Raw genomic sequence first — 23171 nt, 5'->3', positions numbered from 1 at the left:
ATGAAACTGAAAGAATAGAGGCCTATAGAGTATGCAAGTTTGCATTTATTTACAATTTTTTTTAAAAAAAAACTGCTTTAAGCAGTTTTATTAATCGCTTGCCGCAGCATTAAGTGAGTTCAAAACTGTCCAGGTTCAGGAGACGTTGATGACCCATGATTTCCCAAATGGTAAAAATTAAAAACGATAACCATATAAGGAATTATCTTTGGATTAGGGATTTAATTATCCAGAATTTGCTAAAATTTAGATTTTGGTAACTGTATCCACCAGCGCTCACCTCCAGGTGAGTGTTTGATATGTAAGGTTGCACTCCATGCAGTTGATTTCTTAACATGGGACAGGATTTGCATTTGTTGCAGTCCAAACCCAGTCTTTGGGAATGCTTAATGGATAATGTTGCATCCTTCACTAAGAACCACAAAGAAAATAGAGCCCAGGATCGGACCAGAAGAACGCCCTTCAAACAATTAATCTTAAAATTACTTCATCTCATTTTTCTTTGAAAACATTTGCAGTTTAGCAGTTTCTCATTAATAATTTAATGGTGTGAAATCTACGTGTATTTGAGATCGAACATTTTCGGCGACTGTCGATCCATTACATATTCTTTTGTCGCCTTCCATTCGGGCTCAGCTCTAAGGAATCTCAGGCTGACCTCATCAGCCCAAACTTGTACATTGACAAAGTGTCCATCTATTCCAGGCAAAGGGAAATTTTTACTTTTAGATGGCATATATGTGGAACTCTGGTCTGGATACTCTTGAGCATAGCAAGCATGACTGATCAAGTAAAAATCTATAATCTATAATCGAAACCAAAACCAATAATAAATTGGTCATTTTCAATCTACGACTGTTTGTGGGACATTGCTGTGCGCAATTGGCTGCCACGTTCGCCCACAAATATACAATCAATTCACTTTACAGTGTGTTCTGTGAAGCGCTTTGGGACGTCCTCCCGACGTGAAAAGCGCTATATCAAATGCAAGGATTATTATTATTATTATTATTTGGGTCAGATCATTAGGATTCAAGACTTATTCCGGTCCTTAATATAATCACATACATGTACAATATAATGAAACAAAAATACCTTTGTTTAATTAAATCCCAACAAATAAACAATTCCCACTAGATGTTTTATAAAGACTTTATTGCCATCTGGTGGTCGGCATTACAGTTTACCATCTGGTCTTTCACAATTTTATCGATACTGTGACTGAGATATCGGTTCTCACCGTGTAGCAGTGGCTTATTTATACAGCTAGACTTTGCTCAATTTTCAGGAGGCTATTTATTGCATTTCCAACGTCGAAAGCAAAAAAACAATAACAATCTGACACCATGTTATTCACATTACAGGTACAGCTTAGCCTTATGTACATATTGGGAACTATTCTTAGGACGTTTAAAAGGACATTTGTTCCACCCCCAGATTTCTCCCTGTGGTGCTGAATGTGCTAGACATGCCCACTAAAAATTTTTTCATGTTAGCTGTTCTGTATGTAAATCAACGTGTTGTCTTAATAAAAACAGCACTCTCTCAAACAATGAATGAAAGGGGAAATTTGCGACAGATTTAAATATCGTTCAGTTTTCATTCAGGCGGGCGTGCGTCAAAAGAGAATTATGGGTGGGTTCGAATTTCAGGTAACTGCACGAGTTAGGCCAATACCTCCTCCAGCACCGCAAGAAGATACTTCCATCAGATATCTGGAAACGTCTTGAACCAAGACACATTTTTCAGATGTTTGTCATAAAAATGGACGTGTGAAAACTGATTTAGCTTTTGAGATTAGGCAGTATTGCAGCTGCACGAATTGGAATTAGAATTTGCAGTAAAAGTATAAAGTGGAATTCTTCGTTATAAATAAAGGCACTTTACAATAAAAAATAAACGCTCTTTTTCTTTCGAACTCTAGAGTTGAGTCTGATACTCTGACAGTCTGTCCTGAGGTGCGGCTGCCTTGTCCTCCGAGGAATCTGCATCTTCTGGATCCATCGAGAAGATTTTACATTCCAGAGGGTCTTCGGGTCTAGCCAGGGAGAGACCAGTGAAAAGAATTGAGCAACTTTATTTTTAGTAACTTGTGTTTGATTTAACCATGGAGTTGTGCAAAAGTGGAGTCCTGAAGCTCAGTAGTTAAAGCACTCGCCTCTCAAGCGAGAGACCTGGGCTTGATTCCCGGCGGGGAGAAACCTTGGGCAAGTTTCTTTACTTCACACGCCTGATAATAATCCCTGGTCACTTCAATCCACGACTGTTTGTGGGACGCTGCTGTGCGCAATTGGCTGCCGCGTTTCGCCCACAAATATACAGTCAATTCACTTTACAGCGTATTCTGTGAAACGCTTTGAGACGTCGAGAAGACGTGAAAAGCGTTATATCAAATGCAAGGATTATTATTAGTAGTAGTATTATAAGTTAGCTCAAGAACACTTTTATCAATTCACCCCCATTTTCTCAACCCCTTCTCCCTGCCACCCCCACGCACTTCGGACTCATTGCCTTTCTCATGATGATGTTTCTCATATGTCAGAGTAAAATAATGTTATTTCTCATTTTCTAGTTTTAGAACAAATACTAAGTAGGTCAATTGTGATGAGACCCCATAACCTCTGCAATGAGCTGAATTATAATATTCCTCCAGTGTCCCCAGTGGAGTGGTTCCTCTAAAATGTTCCTGCGTTTACAATGCAATGCTGTTGCAAGGTTCATTTCGTACTCATGACCTACCTTTACTCATCGCTTTTTCGACTGCTCGTCTTTGGTTGTAAAATGACCTTTGTGACAAACGCTTGCTGATTTTGCTCCCTTTGCCGTTGAAGGCTTTACATTGTTGGCATTTGTCTACAGCACGTAAGCTTTGCACAATGCTTTTTATCCCCTTTCCCCTTCCCCATTTTAGCCCTCTTGGAAAAATGTAGATTCATGCTGGCACATGGTTCCAAGGTCTTGAGGCATTGTTCAGTGGCTATTATCCATGTGGATAATAGTATTGTTAGCCTACGAGGCCACTTTAATATCGCCGAAAATCAACTCAAGTGCCAAGTATTTACAATATTTTGTTCAGTCCGACTTATTTCAGTGAAACAATAGTTTGGGTGTGTAACTTTTAAGAAACGTCTGATCTTCCTGATCTGTGTTTGGGAATGAGCGTGATTCCGTTCACACAATAATGAAAGCTATTTGGTGGAAGAGGATAATCTGCTGCACATCTGTGATTTACAGAGAGGCAAATATTTCTGGGCAATGGGGCTGTTAAGCAGCTATGAAGACATCTGTGCAGTGATTCATAAAACAAATGCCAGGATATAAGAAGCAGAAGAATTTCCAAGTGGCATTTTGCCATGTGCTGTGGCCTTGGACTAAAATTTACGAAAAGAAACAAGTGACACTATGTATACTTTGCTCTTGCTCAGCCTATATTAGAGCAGCACAATTACTTTAATTGAAATCGGGTACTTATCAAATTTAGCAGTGGCAGAATCGAGGGATGTGAACCTTTCATTATCCTTATTAAAATGGGGACTTTGATGAATTAAATGCAGAGCAATCCCTTTATAATTTCTTTGCTCCTCATGATGCAGACTGTCATTCAAGACATCATTGCATTCAAGCAGGGAAACTGGAAGCAAGATCCATTTTTAACCATAGTTTAGAGTTTATATTATAGCACCTCCATGATATCTACGGACTAAGTAATTGAAGAGGACTTTTAATTTGAAAAAAGTAAATGTATACTGAACACAAGGATACCACTGCATAATTGCAAATAGTTGTTTGCAATTGTTGTGAGAGATCTAGAGTAGTTATGATCAATAAGTATGGCAACTTATAACTTGGGATATAAAGGAGGGTTGAAACATTTGCATTTAGTTCTTTGCATATTTCTGGTACATACAGTTATATGTGCGCGTGTGACGTGGGTTTATTCTATATGTGTATATACTTATACTTATGATCAATAAGTATAGCAATTTAGTAATTCTATCTTTTGAACAGCTTAGACACAAATGGCCAAATGTTTAAAATGCGTGCCGTCCCTTGTAGCAATAGAGTAATGAGACCAATGTGGCAATGTTACATTTGAGAAATCAAAGGTGCCCCTGCTCTTGTTCGACCGGCTTGTTTTATGTCTTAAACTTCATTCATTCTCGTACGTCCTGAGATGACATACAATAGACAGGTCAGTAATTCAGGAATCAAATAGGCTTACCTCTGCTTCAATGTCACATTCCCTGTGAGGATCAGTGGTTTAAAAAGCCCTTTCAGTTAACATACATTGTGCTAATAACCACCAGGGAAATGATAGTTCCTCCACCCCTCCCTCCACTTTCATCACATATTGATTGCACTAGATCACTTAAACATTTCATTGTGCTTTGCAGAACATTCAGCTTATTCTATATATGTTTTGCTTAACAACGAACACAGTAAAGATGTGGTACTGTTTAGTATTTGTGCTGCAGTACGACACAACTCGTTTGTTTCTTGCATTTTTATATAATTCAGAAGCCACAGGATCTGGTGAAGCTCTGATGAGACTTCGTATTGAAATGTCTAGTTTCGACTTTCAAATTTCTTTCCAGGGTGGAATTTTGAAAAGAAACTCCTATTAAATAATGTATCCACATATATAGAATAAACTCAAATCACACGCGCACATGTAACTGTATGTACCCAGAAATGTGCAAAGAACTAAATGCAAATGTTTTGACCCTCCTTTATGTTTTGGCCCTTTTCCAAAAGGTGGTAGAAAGTGAATAGTTTAATGAAAGTAAGATATGGCAAAATAATATGGACTGGATTGGATTGCTAACCTAGTTTACATCAGGGAATAAGTACCCTTGTATCACTTCCAGTCATTTCTGGTTTTGGGGGTACTAATACCAAGAACTAGTGGCATATTATTAATGCACAAACTTTTTTGGGGGTCCAAAATGTCTTGAACAAATGTTGGAAAACAAGCCCAGAAGCTGAAAATAACATTACTGCTTAATAAATTCCTTATCAGTGCTGTTTTTGTTTAGTTCTTTGTACGCCCTTGATGTATATACAGTATATGTAATATGCACCCATTTTGGGTAGACATATTGAAAGCAATAGACTTACTTCACTGATTTCACCTAGTCCAACATGCCACGGTTGCACTCTTGTATTAGCTAGTGAAGCAGGTTTGAATTTAGAGAGTGCAAGTGTACTACTAGTCTTAAAGCATGCGGAGAATGCAACCGAAGAACAAACAGAGAACCTCTTAGAGCTTGCGAAGCTAGAGTAGGGGTAGGTTGCTGTAGGAAGGTTTCCAGGGGAACATGAGGGAACGATGGGATGGGACCAGGAAGGTATGTCCTCGGGATTATCTGGGATATTAGGTCCAGTGAACATTCCTAGGTTTGCCAAAGGATGGGAGAATCGGCAGAGCTGTGGGGATGAAAAAAAAAGGATTTTGAAATGGAGCAGAGACATTGCAATATGAAAATACGTTTCAGCAACAACAACAACTTGCATTTATAGAGCGCCCCTCATGCAGGGTAGCGTCCCAGAGTTTCTTACGTATGTTCTGCCTACATGTGCACTGTACTCTCATAGTATTCTAGACTCATTCTGTAACTAAAGAATTATCAGCAAATATTATTTTTCAAAACTAATGCTCTTATTTGACTTGATGAAAACGTGTTTCAGAGATCAATTTTAAAAAACAATGAAAACGCTAAGCGGTCATACAGTACATTTATTGGAAGAAATGTTTAATATGAGGATTAACACTGAAAACATATGATGTAACATGAAAGATATGAGTGAAAACGTAAAGAAATTGTTCTTACACAACCAAAACAGATAGTAAGCAGACCTGGTATGTTACTCCACCAGTATACAATTATTTATGTTATATAAATAATAAGCTTCAACTGATTTAACTAATGCATAACTAAAATACAACTAGTTCTAAAGGGCAGATGTCTGAAAGAACGTTACTGCAATAATTGACCTCCCATCTCTCTATTACTTTCTCTCTTATTCTGTTCCTACTCTTTATGTTCTCCATTTTTGTGTTCAGATGTAAGTTTAATTTTTCCGACCTACTTTATCCTTCTAACCATTAAATAGGTTTAAAATGTCTCGCTTACCATGCATTTGCTGGATGATACCATCCATTTTCGTAGATGGAGTAAGAATGGCTGAAAACAAGTCTAACATGAGTGTTAGATGCTATATTTTTAGAGAACTGAATAGCCAGGCACAGGGGGGTGTGGGGGGTACAGGTAATCTGATCTATTGTCCAAACCAGGAGAGGTGCGAATGAGGTTACTTATTAGTGGTCTGGTCAGACCGCACCTTGAATACTGCATACCGTTCTGGTCCCTGCGATATCAGGCAACAAGGTCGATCCCAGGTGTGAAAGGAAAGAGTTAAGAGCAACGACAAGACAAGCTCGGGCTCTTCATTCTTGAGAAAAGACGACTCAGAGGAGTCAATATTTTAATTGGGATTGATAAAGTAACCTCAGATCAATACTTTAAGGATGTATAATGATAATAGAACAAGAGGACGTAGCTTTAGAGATGTATATAAGGATAACTTCAGGACAGATGCCTGGAAGTTTTTCTTTATGCAGAGGGTAATCAGTGACTGGAAAGTGGTAGAGATCAGGACACTAGAATCATTTCAGCTTGATGCAGTGACGGAGGAATGGTAGGGTGGGTGGTCTGGAGGGATGAGATTAGAGGGGCCAAAGGGCCTACTTCATTTATCCAGACCAATCTTGTGATACACTGTCACTAATGCCTTCAATGCGCAAATCTCTGTGGAGAATTCAGTTCTCTTCTTTCTACTTCGAGTCTGTGAAGGTCAACTGCATGGATGGCAATTTATTGTTCAATATCCTCAACATATCTCAATAATTCTAAACACTGAAACACAGTAAAGTCCTAATCAGTCACTCCAAGGGATAAAGGGCTTAGAGAGAGTTAGGGCCAAGATATTGACGACTTGATGACTTAAGTGGTAGTGACAAGTTAACCCAGGGTCGAGTTATCAGGAGTTCACTGTGGTTAAGATAGATGAATCTCAGTATGGAGATAAAATGCAGGGTAGAAGTTAGAAGGCTACTATTGAAAATAATGTCAAAGTAATGTTGTCATCCTTTTTCTATATTCCTTGCTGGTGTGAGAAACCGCATACAGAAGTTATGTTCAGATTCTGCTTCAGGGTCTCATTGTTTAAACAGAAAATGCAATTTATACTTTCCGAACAAAGAAAACGATAAGATTAATAAAAGATGTCACCTATATATAACACTATTCTCTGATCACGGTCCTGTGGAAAGCACAGGGATAGTGACAAGACACTGGATAATGGTAACGTAAAAGAAACGTTGATGCTGGGAAGGTGCTGGGTTTAGTTCTCCACCTGTGAAACAGTCCCTGACGTTGCAGCCTTAGATTTTCCATCATCCTCCGCTAGGTGTGAGGCCTGTGCGGGGCTTGGGCTCGAATGACGCTGCCACCTCATGAAAGGAAACACACTGGGGGAAAAAATAAACGAGAGACAAATGTGTATTTGGAGGGAAGCCCCTCAGAGAAAACAGCTGAACACTTAAAAACAGCGATCAATGTAGACATGACGCTGCTGTGCGCAATTGGCTGCCGCGTTTCGCCCACAAAATATACAGTCAATTCACTTTGCAGTATATTCCGTGAAGCGTTTCAAGACGTCTCGTGATAAGGCGCTATATGAAATGCAAAGATTGTTTTATTATTATTATGAATCGCCGATGCACTATAAACTTTCTAGGACTTCGTAATTTTTTTTTGCAAATCAATGTCTCTCCAAAATAACAAACTCCTGAAAGGTTTCGGAAAATACTTAAAGTAATTCTGAATATTTAAAAGTGTATATTACTTCCAATCACTTTTTATAGCATCAATGCAAGAAAGCTCAACTTTACAAGAGATGAGTGTAGTTTCAGCCTTAACCTCTTTCCAAGTCACCACTTATCTATGTAATCATTTTTTCCTTCTACTTATAACTAACACAACTGTAATTGTGAGAAGTGTTTTGATGACGTGATTAGGTGCTCTACCAAATGTAACTATTACTATTTATTATTATAAATATTCAGGATGGAAGAATAAATGGATTAATTCCGGTACCTAACATTGACAGGAATCAAACTTTTGCCCTATATTTTTGAGATAATAATAATAATTAATAATCCTTGCATTTGTATTTGCTTCACAGAATATACTGTAAATTGCGCACAACAATGACCCACAAACAGTCGTGGATTAAGTAACCAAATTATTATTTTTTTTTTTGAAGTTATTATTACTCCCGGAAAAGCAATCCGCCAAGCGACTAACAGCAGGGATCCTACTTACTGCTCGCTGAACAATAAATAAATAACATAAAATAATACCTTTTCTTTGCCTCTTGGGGAACACTGGCTCTAACTAGCATACTCTTGTACATCTCAGACTTTAAATAGCGGGGATAACAGTCCTAAAGATAAACAACACAAATAAGTTACATTTTGTGCAAAACTGGTCATCAGACTATTTCTTCAGTACATTTGTATTTTTGCCTACTTGCATTTTTACATAATTTTTTTCTTCAATAACATTCAGTGGGATAATCTGCCGATTGCCATTTGCAGAATCGAAGGTCAGTAAATTAGTGTACGGGCAACTTTCAACACACGCACAAAAGCCACTGAAATGAAATCAATGTTACGTGCAACCAACATTGAAGTGTTGCATCTCAAAAGAAACCACTCACTTTTTTCATCAGCATATAGATATGCATCTGTGCATCATCCAAGATGAAACGATCGGGGGACTTTAATCCATTGAGGGTCTTTTCCATGGTTTTACTGTCAATGTTCACCCACTTGCTGGCACCTGGAGCTAGAAACTGCCTGCAGAGAAGTACATACATCGTTTCATTGGAAACCGGAAGCAGAAATGATATAAATATCGTGGTACATAGTGGGACAAATAGGTCCTTCAGTATTAGCACGCTGTTTCGCTTGAGCTGAAGATGCTGGGAGTTCCAAATCGTGTTTCGCTGCTTTCCCATTGAAGAGGATGTAATAAGCATGTCAGCGGTGGGATTGTTGGTTTCATCCCAAGGACGGTGCCTCTGAAATTTAACGCTTCCCCAGTACAGCACAGGAGCGCCAGCCCAGGCTGTTTCCAAACAGATGGTATTACAATTCTTTCGAGATTGGTTTAAAAAGTAGCAAACTTACTGATAGACGGCAATCACTTTTTCTTCAAGATTTGACAGTTCGCCATATTTTATGTCTTCGCAGGCCTCCCAGAAGCTAAGATTCTCACCTGGTTTGAAAATCAAATGAATCATCTTTTTTTAATGAAACACTATTTGGTGTTGAGGGTTTAATTTCCTCTGCATTTCTAAAAACTTTCAGTCTAAAGTTGGAATATAGTGAAAAGATTGCTACAGTATTTTTAATCGACGAGTATACAATATCTGGTTTCTGATTTCTTAATTAAGATTTTGATTTCTTTGAATTGTGAGCACAGCTCAGAAAACATAAGTATGCACGTTAAAAGGTGCTGACTTACTTGGATTCACATTCACAGACCATTACCTATTGTTGTACAGAAAATGTGCCCATATGTTATGAAATTATACACTCCAATACTTGTGATGAGATTCCAAATATTCTAATTGCAAAGTATACCCATCCTTATGGTAATTAAACATCCCTACTGTCATACAAGGGAAGACTGGCTGGAATTCTTCTACTAAACATGAATTTTCTTGCTGATTAATTGTTAGATAAACTCCATATCAGTTAATACAGGTATTTGCATTTAGGCTAATTCATTTGTGCGCTTCAAATGAAAGAAGGGTACTGTTTTTGATCAGTTTTTTTTCATAGAAATAATAACTCAGATTTATATAGCACTTTCAGTGAAAGACATCTCAAAGCACTTTACCTAATGTAATTGATTAGATAACAAGTGAATGTTATTACCTTGGCAAATGCAATAGCTAATCTGTGCTTGGAATGTCACAAAAGAACAATAAGATGAGCAATAATAATACCTTTTATTTGATATAATGTCTTATCGGGTCCTGCAAATGTCTCTTCCCATCACAACATCAAGTTGTTCCTTAAATGCGTTCAGCATCCTGGCCTCAACCACCCTTCCTGGTAACCTGTTCCAGTCATTAATTATACTCTGGGTAAAGAAATACTTCCTGGTGTCTTCCTGAAATTGTCCTTTGCAGCCCTGAACCCATATCATTTTGTTTGCTCTCTCAGCGAAGTAAGATGTGCTGCCTGGTCTGCAATCCTACTTTTTACGGTAATTATAATTTCACGAGGATTAATCCCAAATAAAATTAATTAGTTGTGCAGTGGCCCAAACATCAATTAAACCAACGGCTGGGGACAAATCTAAACTAAGTCGAATCGCATTTTATAAATTCTGACGTAATCCATCTGCCCTGTAACCACGATTGAAATTGATTTAAATATTTACGCCAACATAATGTGACTCATCGAGTTCAGCAATGTCTTATGCAAGTGCACTGTTTGATGAGTTAGGAATGTTTTGCAGCAGAAAGTAAAGCCTAAATGAGATGAAACCAGCGCTGAAGGAAAGATTAGCCTTGCTGTAATAATAATAATAATAATAATCCTTGCATTTGATATAGCGCTTTTCACGTCGGGAGGACGTCCCAAAGCGCTTCACAGAACACACTGTAAAGTGAATTGACTGTATATTTGTAGAACTCACAGCTCATGAACCGGCACTGACAGAGCAGCCAGCGCTTGCTGTTTTTTTCACTTGAAGCAGGGGCGTGCTGACAGATGATCTCTGTTTAATGCTGACCCAGAATCAGCCTCTTTAATAGCAACTGTGAAAGGTTAACAACAGCTATAAATTTCTAAACTGCAGACTCACTCCAAAGCAGCCTTACACTGGCATCTTACGATTCTGAACCGCGCTCACCCCTTGGAAGGATGTGCACTCTTATACAGTTCTGTGGTTTGAATGAGAGACGGAAAGGGGTGTATTGTCCCTGATTTGGAGAGATGACCATTGCTAACCCATGAAATTCTCCTTCCTGATACTACTCTAGTAATAATGACACAAACAAACATTGAAGCAAAGTAAAAAAAATAAAAAGAGGTGGGAGTGTGGGTGGGGGCAGAGAGAACGAGCGAAAAGAAAAACGCACTGAAACCTGAAATAACGTTGATTGACAACTTACCACTGATCTCTTTTTCCAGATAAAGTTTAAGTTCCTGTCGACCAAGCGGATCATTCAGGAGCTCTCTGAAGATGAAGGCCCAACGTTCCAAACGTAACTTTGTTGGGGTGGTCACGCTGTCAGCAGAAAGAGGTCAGAAAACGTTCATACTTTTACAGTTTTATTTTTTAAGGCTTTTTTTTTGGAAAAAAAATTACATTTTGTAAAGCTTAGTTGGGCGATGAAGCAGTGAAACCCAGTTTTCGTCTGTTATCGAAAATGTTATGGAAATTTTATTTTTCACCCAAGCAAATTGAGCTATTTATTTAAAAAGTTATTGAAAATGTTTACACTTTGTGAAATCTTCGCTCGGCAATGAAGCAGCGAAACACGGTTATTGCTTGCATAAATTTGCAAAATTGAATCATACAAAGTCAAAGAATCAAGAGCTCCAGTTTATAGAGTTGGATATTTCAATTCTAAATGCTTGCTTCTCCTACCCTTAGGTTAGCTTCTAACAGGAATGTAACACGTCTATCATGCATATTTCCCGCAATAATGCCTGACAGATTATACTGTTCTTTTATAAGGTGAAATAAAGTAAGAATATCAATCAAAATGCACTGGTATATTAAATCCTAGAAGCCGTAAGATAATTAAACTGCTCATGTAAAAAATTAGAAAAACATCCACGACGTACCTTAGATAAACACTGTAAATCAAATTATACGAAGAGATATGTAACTGATACTGTGTACTATAAAAACAAGCCAACACAATTTGTTTGAAGAACGCCAGATTGAAATATATTCTTGCTCTTTTTCAATCTTATTCAGTGCTAAGTTTTCTTCCTAGACGCCTATTAATCTTTCATTTCAAAAAGTAATAAAAGTATTGTCAACCACAGATGACTATTCTGGCTTGTTTACAATTCAGAACTGATTCCCAATTTTAACGGGTTCATTTCAGTTGCCGGCTGACAGTTTGGTATGAAAGAACGTCCTCCCGATGCGAAAGGCGCTATACAAGTAATTTGTTGTTGTTGCTGCTGCTGCGCATTACGGTTCAGCAGAGTTACACTTGATCGTTCAGTTCAACCTGATGTTTTATTGCTTTGATATAGAAAATAATTCTGTTAGTATTAATTAAAAATATATTACCACACTGTAAGATAATTAAACTGCTCATGTAAAAAATTAGAAAAACATCCACGACGTATCTTAGATAAACACTGTAAATCAAATTATACGAAGAGATATGTAACTGATACTGTGTACTATAAAAAAAAATTGTGGTCCAATCGAAAGAAGAAATAACGCAAGGGCTTTTTTAGCTGTATTTTTCTCTGCCATCATCTCCTGCTCTGACGCTCACTTTTAACTGAGCTCCAAAGACTCACACCCATTGCACCATCAGTCTTTGAGTTGCGCACCCATACCCAAAGTGCACCAGAATAATCTTCCTGACATGCCTTTAAAGTAGGCTTGCTCTCTTTGCTGTTGCTATCGCAGGCTGAGAGATTCTCTGACCGTTATTGGGAAGCAAGAGTATCCTAATCTCTACATGATCCGAAACTGACCTGTTGCTCGCGGTAACAGCTTTCTAATAGCTTCTACTTTCTACTCGGTCTCAATTTGACCACTTACAAGTCAGCATTCAATATCCAGTATGTGGCATCGCCTGTAATCCAGGGATTGCTGGGAAGGCTACCAGACATGATCGGATCATGCATAAGATACTGCTCGCTGTGCTTCACAAATCTGTCGATCATATTAAAAAAAGGTAGAATACATCACTGATCACAGCAACTCACTTGTAGACTTGAAGTAATAGCACAAACAAAATGTGACATGTTACGTGATAAATAACTTGGAAATCCTGGGTCATGATAATAATACTAATATCAGACAGAATGGGATTTTGTAGCCCCTGAAAAAAAATACACTGACTAATTCTAAATTGCTTAAACAGTTAAGATAATCCCTCCATTTGGTATGGTGCCTTATTAGGTTGTTGTTGGAAGCTCATCTCAAATGCTTCACGGGATTTACTGTGAAATGGAGTGACTGCGTATCTGTAGGCAAACGCAGCAGCAAGATTGTGCACAGCAATTTTGGGGGATAAACTCCTTTCTTTGCTCGAATAGTGCTGTGGGATCTTTAACATCCACCTGAACAGGCAGACGGGGCCTCAGTTTAACATCTCATCTGAAGGACGGCACCTTTGACAATGCAGCACATGGTTTCAATGAGTTGGTTCCGAATTCCAGATCAAAACCCAGGGATTGCGCAGGGAGCTCAAAAACAACAAATCAAAAATAAGAAGAGATAAAAAGGTTGAGAAAAATGGTTTCATTGTAATCCAGAAGTCTAGGTTCACTTAATTAATGCTGATTACTCTGCAGTAGGTGATGTAGCATCAGTATCCCTTTTCAAGAGCAATACAACCAGACAACCATGATTACACTGCCTACAGGCACTGCTGTTGAGTGGGGGAACGCATACTTAAGGATCTTGCACTTATTTATATGCACAGAGCATTGTCAACCAGCCTCCGATGAGCTGCGAGATCTCTAATGAAGGACATAGCTGGCAGGGACAGCTGAAGGAACTGCTTTGCCAAATTCATTGATGTAAGAGGGCTAATGGTGCAGGACTACCTTTAAGAGATGTCCCAACCAAGTCAGGTCAGCCTGCTTCTCTCACATACACCTCACATCCTCCCGACGTGATAGGCGCTATACAAATGTAATCTTGCTGTTGTTGTTAGTAGTCAGTTTAAGAACGGGATGGTAGGGTGGGTATTCCGGTTGGATGAGATCACAAGGACCTTCGTCATCCAAAAACAATCTTGTGAACAGTGCAAGTGGAGTTTGGGAGCTAACTGTCTGGCAATTCTTTAGGTTGGAGGAGTGGCACATAGTGCTGAGAGGGATGGAAGGTTCAATCAGAGGATAATAACTTGCCAAGATTGAGGAAAGGGGATAATAATTGAAAAAAACATTTTAAAAATAAGTCTGGATGTTCAAAGCAAAGAAAATCAGGTCATTCCCATGTTTCCCAATTTTGGCCACGTGTTGAAACTAAATCTACACGGTCTAGAAGTGTCCATTAGATGGAACCTGAGACGCTCTAGTGATTCCTTTGATCGGATTTCCTTAGGCCAGTGATTTCTACGGAGAGTATTGTGCCTATTCCAGAGTTCTCCATAACATACGTTATCATTCTTTGCTTTCAGTCGCAAATCCCATCATCTCCGACCTGATAAGACACTGCTCACAGTCACGCAGGAGTCAAAAGAAGCAAAAGGAAAACCTTTAAAGAAAGTGGATAAGCATATTTACAACATTTGAGAAACACGGTTGGATATAATAAAATGCCATACCCCTCCAGGGAGATTGAAGATTTAACTCTTGTTCTGTTCATTGCCTTTTTGTAATATTCAATCTGTTTTTTTTTCCAATTAAATAGTCCACGGCAAAAGAGGGGGAGAAAAATGAGTGGAAAGAGATTCAAAGGGAGTTTTAAAGTTCGGAAGCATAAATTGCAGATCAACACATCTCAGAGACGTGACGTTTTATACATTCACTCTTTGTTATTATTATTATTATGTAAATTGGCCCTCAGAAGTCAAACAAAAGTCAAAAATTTTAAACTTCGCACAACAAATCCTAGCTATCCCAACCCTAAACTCATATCCTCAGTTTGGTGTAATGATAATGTACTGAGCAGAACATTTCGTTTCAGATCTAGAATTAAATTAAGCTCTAGCTTTGACTGTCTTAATTCTACTAATCTAATTCGTGTGTTTCAATTATAACATAGTAGCTTTTTCCTAGCGTTTACTTTTTTTTAATCTCTTTACATTACTGTAAACTGACAATGCATAACGAAGAAACAAAATACAATACACGACATTTCACGTTTCAAGTTGGGTTTTTGCAGTTAAAACACTGGAAACTGAAATCTGACTTGCAATAAAAAAAAACTGCGAACATTTAGCATTTTGCATTTGGAGAAACAAGAATAAACTGGTTGTAGTTTTACCTCTCTCTTGTAGAATTCACTGTTCTTTCTGTGGGAAAAAAAGCAGGCACATTTTTTTTAGAAAAACAACTATTTTAATTTATTAATTAATCTCATTGTATTTTATTTCAGAAGGGCACAATTATAGTATTGTTTAAGCACATGTTCTCTCTCTCTGTCTCTACACTGAACCATTAGCTCATAATACCTGTATGCAGTTAGTCATCTTACACTGACTGTGCATTAATCATTGGTCGACCTACACACAGACACATAAGAAAAGCTTCAGTGTTTTTTGCATGGATTATGTTTCTAGTGGATGATGTGGTAGAGGGGCGAGTTAGTCTAATGAGTAATGTCATTTAAGAGCAAAAACACCAGTTCATAATTACATTTGCCAAACAATGAGTTCCGTCATGTGAAGGCACGTGGCCCGATGAACCAAACAACCTGAGGGCAAGTCAATATCTCCATGTGGCCAATTGCAAAGCGGCCATCGGGGAGGGCATTAGTCTTCTCTCCTCTGCAGTGGAATGGGTTTTGGGTCAAGCAGAGCAGGAAGAGGGAAATAATTGATGGTAAGGGTTGAAAAATCCCGAGTTGATACTGCATTCTAATGCTCTGCGGATGCCTCGCTTATAGAATTTGAACGTTGGAAGAAAGTGGTGACATTTCCATTAATCGGAAACAAATGGTTCTTGTTTTATGCTTAATCTCTTATCTATTAATTCAGACGACCCATCATGCAAATAACAAGCGATTAGTACGTCAATATCAGTTAGAGAAGAAGCTTACCCAACTATTTACTGCAGTTATACTTGCCCATTTTTTCAAAAAATATCATGCAACATTCATCTATTTACTTTTGATATTTATCAACCATGTTGTAAAGGTTCAAGAATTGGAGTTTAAGCCTAAGCACTGAAATCATAGCGACATTTTAATTATAAAACTTCATCGCAATTACAGCCCAAAATCCATAAGAAAAAGCAATCACAAGTCAAAGGCAAGGAATTCCTTTGCTGGAGAAGTATAGGAATGTTGATGAGATGAACTTACTTTCCATTGCGAAGTATAAAAAGTTCACACTTAACTGTATGAGTACATTATTATTAACAAATAAGTACATTTTTATTGGAAGGAATTATTTTCCTTTCTATAAACCCTTGCAGTTCGATCACTGCACATTAACAACAGAAGGTTTTAAATACTAAGTGAATACTTACTTGACGGCAAAAGACGCAAAAATATAAAAAGCAGAGATTAGTAAAAAATCTGGCAAAATTTCAAGCAAACTATAACTTTGAATTACCACAGTTCAATAGTAAAGTGCCATAGACCAGGAATTTTAATGTTGGATGTTTTATTGGACTACACATTAAGACAGCAATCAATCAAGAACAATTTCATATGATGAAATATTAATATGTTTAACTATTAATAGGATTAAATTGTTTTCAGAACAATCTTATAGAAACTAGAATGCCAATACTTGGACCCTCCATGAGGTTTAAATTTCCCCTCTGGTCTAAACTTATTTGATATATGTAGCAATTCAGAATTTGCAAATTCTTAAATACAGTCTTAAAATGTTAAGCCATTTTCTGTTAGTATTTTTTTAAGAAAGACAGCAAACCAGCTTCAAAGTTAAGTTGGATTTCGACAAATTCTGAATACTCTGAAATGCAATATAGAGTAAATCTAGATCAAGGTAGGATTCCTCCCCAGCTGGGAATCTAGACCCAGATCCTAAGGGCAACTCCAGGCCTTCTATTAAAATTCTTTGGAACAGATAATGACTATTTGAAATTGTAGCCTCATTAAACGGTAAATTATTAAGAGGCACAGCCACAAGTACTATTATAAAAGCCAAAATTCTCCAGAAAGTTACATAATATGTTATGCGAGTTAAGACAGAGTGATTTTGAACAGAGCATGCCATAGGAAGGAAAGTGCGCACTAGGTGGGTGAAAGTAATTTACAAGCTGCAGTTTCTCTATAAATCGAGATGGTTTACCTGGAAGAGACTCTCTATTTATATATTTTTTAAGGAAACTCCAGACTTCAAGCAATGTTCATTTAATGTAAATTCAATATCTCTTTCCATTTGTAGGTGCAAATTTGTCTTTGAGCGTTAAGATAAAGGGTTTTAAAATGGGTTAGGAACAAAAATGGTAAAATAAGAGCGCAGGAGAGAGAAGCAAAAGAACAAAATTGGTCCATAAAACAGGAAAAGGCTATCAGAGAATTTTCTTATACAAAAATTGAGTTAATTACTGTAGGCCACAGAGTGATGCTATCCTTTTATTACCATTATAAGATGTTTTACTGCTTTAGTTTTAATATCTTTAGTGTTAGGAATATTTTGTCTGTTTTGCCTCTGTAATAATGACAGCTTCAGTCACAGTGCAAACCAGCTCGGGAGTAGATCAGGCAAAGCATTGTGGCATTAATACTTTGACACCATCGAGAGCAAACTGTTTTGCTCTCCCCACTTGTGAATATAAATCGTGGCTACTTCTTAACAAAATGTTTTCCAAACTACAAAGCGGACAAATAAACAATTACTCAAATTTTTCTACGAATCTCCAATCTGCGTATGTGGAAGATTTATTGAAAAGAGTGTGGTTTGTCCGATTCCAGAGAGTGTAATCTAAATTATATAGAGGAACCGAAGAGATTTAGAGGATTATATATTTTTTAGATTGTGGTTTAACTTGAGCTGTAGGGCATTAACCAGTACACTTAGCAATCATAACATATATGGAGGATTTCGAGAAAATTTGTCTTCAATCAGTAGATTTTACTTCTCTCCCCCCCTAGAGCAAGCATAACATTCACATTTCTATTTTTTTTTAAATCCCAATGGACACAACACTCCTGTAAATTCTTTAAAAATGTATTGAAAATTAATTCAAATGATTACAGATTTGTCATAACTGCAATTTAAGCAACTGCAGCTGTAACGTTCTGTTGCATTTTTTTTGTTGCTGCCCAACAACTGCAAGCGAGTCCAAATCACTTAATTCAGGGCATTTCCCAATGACATCTGTCTCATTCAGGATGTAACAGCCCATCTCATACACCTTATGGACTGAATGGATTGTTCTATCATATAGTCAGCACAGGCACAGTGGGCCGAATGGTCTTCTTCTGTGCTGTAAATTTCTAGGGTATGGAACGAGATTAACATTCAACAGGATATAAATTACCAACTGGACCCTTGTTGTGTGGGCGTTATTCCTTTCTGAAACAAATTCCATGATGTCTGAAGCTCCAGGCTAGAAGCGAACAAACACATCATTAAATATTTGTACTTTACTGTCAATATCTCAACCTTCAAAAAAAAAAAGAGATTTGTGCATTCTGGTTGTTTGGAATGGATTATGAACCAATAGAATAGACGGTTTTGTATGTATTACTCCATAAAACACAGGAGCAAATACCATGATCTGAACTCCCATTGTTGCATTAAAATCACTCGCTGGTATCTGTTATTGTATATAAGATTTATAGTTCCAATATTCCGGGGGAAGTTTATTATTCAGTTTAATTTCAGCCTTTGTATCAACAATAGCTGTCAATGGAGATGCTCTCCATATCTCTGTTGTGTGAAAATAGAGGATTAATGATATGCAGTCTGTTTGGAGTAAGTGTGAGATCTGATGTGTTCAAATGAAGTCGTGCAAATGGATTTGTGAGCAATGAGTTCTCGACCTCAGCAACTTATTGCACTGAGGGGAAAGAGACGTCTCAACAACAATAACAAGAAGCACTTTATAGGATGTTATTGTGATGTGTAATGATTCTCTATTTGCGGACAAATATACATATATGTGTGTGTGTAATACTTTAAAAGGTACTGTTAATTTCCTGGTGCTTTGGGAGGGACAGGACTGGGTTTCAATTTTGTCAAGCAATTTTGAAGGAAAGTTAATAGCATTAAATTGTAGCATTATAATCACTAGCTGGTAATTTATTGTATATAACAAGACAGTTGCAATATTATATGGGAGGATTAAATAGTTTGAACCTCTATCTTTGTTTGACACACATACAATTGATAGTCTGGTGTGCACACATTAGATTAAAATAGCATAGATTTGTTGGAGGAATATATCCTTCAATGGGCTGAGTGAGATATCACTTTTCCTTCCCTACACAAGAAAATGGAGAGAGAAAAACATCGCTGTAGACTTAATGAGAGACAATCCACATTTGATGAATGGGGCAAAATCATTTGTTTTTTTTTAAACATTTCACAAGTGAATAAAATTCACCTACAATAGAGTACTGTAGCTCCAATACCACTGAATAGCCTCTGAAACATCAGAGGTAGGAACTGCGAGAAACTTTGTTGCTTTGTATCCTGGTGACATTCACTGTGACATTTGTACAGCATTTGTTCTTTATTTCATTATACGTTTGATTTGCTGCTGAAAGCTTTCACCGTATGATGCAGCAGAAAGAAATTTTTATATATGTAACTAGACCAAATTTAGTATCCATTCTGTGATATTGGTAAAAACAAAACCAACAAACTTTTTATTTAGACATTCACAAGAGGGTAGCGTGGATGTTTTGGAAGCGCTTTGGGACGTCTTCCCGACGTGAAAAGCGCTGTATCAAATGCAAGGATTATTAGTATGTTATTTTCCTCATTTGTTTCCTTTTGCAAAATATTACGGCTGCAATCTCTTGACGAATGCACTTCAGATTAATCTAAAACAGAGCTTACATTGCACATTTATCTGGATATATCATTAATATTTGCTGTGAATCAATAAAAGCTTTAGTGGAAAAGCAGCTTACTTTGTGTTACCTCCAGGGACTTCTCTATTTTTTCTGCAAACCCATTCAGGCCACTAATCTCATAGCTCTTTATCCATTACTACCCACTGAGCAATATAACTTATTTAGCCATGGATAAAAGCAGCTTTAATGTTTTTTGGCCTGAAACTAAGAAGTACTGCATCAAGGACATAACCATCAGGAACCTTTTGTTAAATTCTTACATGAATAACCATAAAAGAAATTATACTCATATTGGGACTTGGCTATGTCGGTTTCTTTACACTCGTGGTCTTTTGTATCGCTCGACCAGAAATTGAAATGTAAGGCTCTTCTGCTAGAATCTGAGATTCATTGTGATTTGAACCTTTTTTTAAAAAAACTGGAATTCTTATAATGTCCAAAACTTACAAGATTTCAGAATTGGAATTTTTCAAACAGACACACGGTTTATGTTCTTAGAGGGTGAGCGATCTTCTCCTCACAGGTTGGCTGGCCCTGGTCTGAAACTTTCTGATTTGAAACAGCTAGCTTGTTTGTTTTTTATTTTCTGTGTATTCTTCTTTGTTCTGATTAATCTCTGATCTCAGAATTAGGTTAATTCCCTTGCGCAGCACTTATGATCATCATTTTACTGCGTTCTTATTTCTCTTTTTTTTATACGAGGTCTTGCAATATGATTATTACAAGTACCTCATGAATAGGATTATTATTCTAATGATCATAACGTGTACTTATGTAGCATCGTTTTAGGGGCTCTCCACTTGGGAAAGGTGGGGGAGTGGGGGGGTGAGGAAGGAAGAGATAAGTAGAATCTTTTTGGGGCTGAGTTGGCTCCAAGATGACATGTAATAATATCAGAATTGTGCCATTTCTCTCTTGTGGTCTCAGTAGCCTGGTTCCTGAGTCAGGCGGGTCCTCAGTACTGATGATGTATCAGCAGTCATTCACTGGAGGCTGAATGTCATCCCCTGTGGGTCAAAGCCCGAAAGGATGACAGATCCCAGCTGGACAAACTGCCTTTAAACTCTCATTAATGAAACTCCTGGATTAAACTTTAAACTCTCATAGGTGCGTTCCTCCATGGAGAGAGTGCACACTCCACTGCTGACAAACAGACACCATGCACACGTGGAACTCATAGTAGTCTGGTTTGGAGACAATTCTGCGGGTATCTGATACATGGCTGACCAAAATAAACTTTTTCCGAAGCACTTTACAAAGTAAGATGGCTTACCGGAGGTCTGTTCACCAGCCAGTAGGCCTGCTCCTGGCAATCCAGTACAATACGGTCTGCTTTCCTCCGCTGCTTAGCTGCCCTGTTAATTTATATTTCAATTAGGGAAGAAAAAATTAGTTTAGCGACATGGAAATATCCGAGTCAATGGATTCATTGTTTCTGTAATATTCACTAAGGGAACGATGATCATCAATGTGTCGTTTGAAGTTGATGATCAGACAGTATTTGACATTCCTCTTATTTTAAAGTGGGAGAAAAAAACAAATTGAATAAAATTCTAATGAAATCAATAAAATCGCCTGAGTGGCAGCTATTCCTAAATGCAAAAGTGCAATACGTAGTTTTTTTCTAAAAACATGAGAATTTGTGGGTCGAATGAAAACCAACGACCATCCAGTTTGCCTTCCACCATCCTGGCAGTCGCATGATGTGTCGTGCCACAAACTATATATTGTGTGTAAGCGGCAACGAAGAAATAGTAGACAATGATGGAGCATGTGCACTAATGGCCATTTCGCACTTCCAAAGCAGCCAATATAGTTTAACAGTCTGAGAACACAGCTCAGAATGCTGGGCCAGAATGATTCAATGATAATAACAAACAGGACTATTTAACAAGAGTTATTTGGTGAGTCTGGTCATTGAGAGAAGCGCTTTGAGGCATCTTGACCACGTGATAAGGGGCTACATCCAGTGTAAGGATTACTATTATTATTATAAGTTCAATATCACTTTTTCTACAAATTAACACATCCAACCTCTAAGGAAAACCTTACAATTCCTGACACAAATCTATATTTAGCCTAGTTTTCAGTCTGCTGTATTAATCCTTTTTTGCTACTAATAGTACATTGCCGTTATGGTTTAACCTCTGTGGGAATTTCCACTAGGTTACTTTCATGATTAGGTAAAAATTCCTCGCTGTATTTTAACTTTGCAAATCCAATTAATTTGATGACCAGACTTGCCTCTGAAGCGAACGAGAAAGCGGGCAAACTGGGTTCCTGTTGTGATATAAAATGCAAACTCAATGAAGGAATTAAAAGATCAAATCTGAAACAAAATGTGACTGTGGCTTTGGTCAGTCAATGAAATCACTCTATTGTCTCCACTGGCCCATGGGCTAAACAACTGTTGTCAAGAGAGCGAGATACTTGCTTGCACACCTTTGCCAATTGCCCTTTCCGTTTGTAGGAGATGCATCAGAGGACAACCTATTACCCGATAGCTCCTTCCTCCCCCCCAAACATCCACTCGGTGTCTAACAAATCATTGCATTTGAAACTAGAAACTAGTGGTAATTATCGGTCTGTAAATTAGACACTGGTGTCTCTTGTTTCCTAATCATCCTGTGTACCAGATAGCACTGCCATTTGTCATAATTTGCCATAATACCCGACATGCCTCCGAAAAAATCCCCCTCCCGATAAAACTTGACAAAATAGCAACAGAAAGGGTAAGAAATAGCTGGACGTTACTGAATACAAAAAAACACAAAGTCCCCTGATGTGGATTCCAAGGCAGTAACGTGTCTTGGGACTGAATGTACATTAATAACCTATACAGGAATGATACCATCTCATTCCCAAGACATCCCACTGTCTCGGTATTTCCTGCAGATTCTGTTCTATTCTGGTTGGATTGTTTCATATATTCCTTTCATCTGATTTCAGCTTGAAGTTCTCTTCACTTTAGACGTCACCACAGTGACCAAAGATGGTACAAGGCGAGGCAGAACACAATCTATCCCTCATGTAGCATGGAATACATTATGCTTTAAGAGGCAGTGTGTTTCTGCGCTCTCTCGTTTCAGGCAGAAAACAGATTAATAATTCAAAGTCCTTGATGTGAGATTCAAAGCAGCTGCAGCAGCTGCAAAA

The 23171-nt window shown here is 37.8% G+C and overlaps 1 protein-coding gene across 1 annotated transcript in view; it reads right to left on the bottom strand.

Moving 5' to 3' along the window:
- Window positions 1-1912: 1912 nt before the first annotated feature.
- rgs11 (regulator of G protein signaling 11) overlaps window positions 1913-23171 on the bottom strand; it is a 32642-nt gene continuing 11383 nt past the window's right edge. The window contains exons 8-19 of the mRNA XM_007893754.2: window positions 21289-21370; window positions 18473-18541; window positions 15282-15305; window positions 14620-14681; window positions 12882-12995; window positions 11257-11372; window positions 9257-9344; window positions 8785-8923; window positions 8426-8508; window positions 7417-7531; window positions 5119-5427; window positions 1913-2038 (exon numbers count right to left, since the gene is read on the bottom strand). Of these exons, the coding sequence (XP_007891945.1) occupies window positions 2015-2038; window positions 5119-5427; window positions 7417-7531; window positions 8426-8508; window positions 8785-8923; window positions 9257-9344; window positions 11257-11372; window positions 12882-12995; window positions 14620-14681; window positions 15282-15305; window positions 18473-18541; window positions 21289-21370 (1225 nt within the window). The 3' untranslated portion in view covers window positions 1913-2014. The remainder of the gene's footprint in view (window positions 2039-5118; window positions 5428-7416; window positions 7532-8425; window positions 8509-8784; window positions 8924-9256; window positions 9345-11256; window positions 11373-12881; window positions 12996-14619; window positions 14682-15281; window positions 15306-18472; window positions 18542-21288; window positions 21371-23171) is intronic.

The sequence above is a fragment of the Callorhinchus milii genome, unplaced genomic scaffold (assembly GCF_018977255.1).
Source record: "Callorhinchus milii isolate IMCB2004 unplaced genomic scaffold, IMCB_Cmil_1.0 Scaffold16, whole genome shotgun sequence".
NCBI classification, from domain to species: domain Eukaryota; kingdom Metazoa; phylum Chordata; class Chondrichthyes; order Chimaeriformes; family Callorhinchidae; genus Callorhinchus; species Callorhinchus milii.
This window is presented reverse-complemented; position numbering and strand designations above follow the sequence as displayed.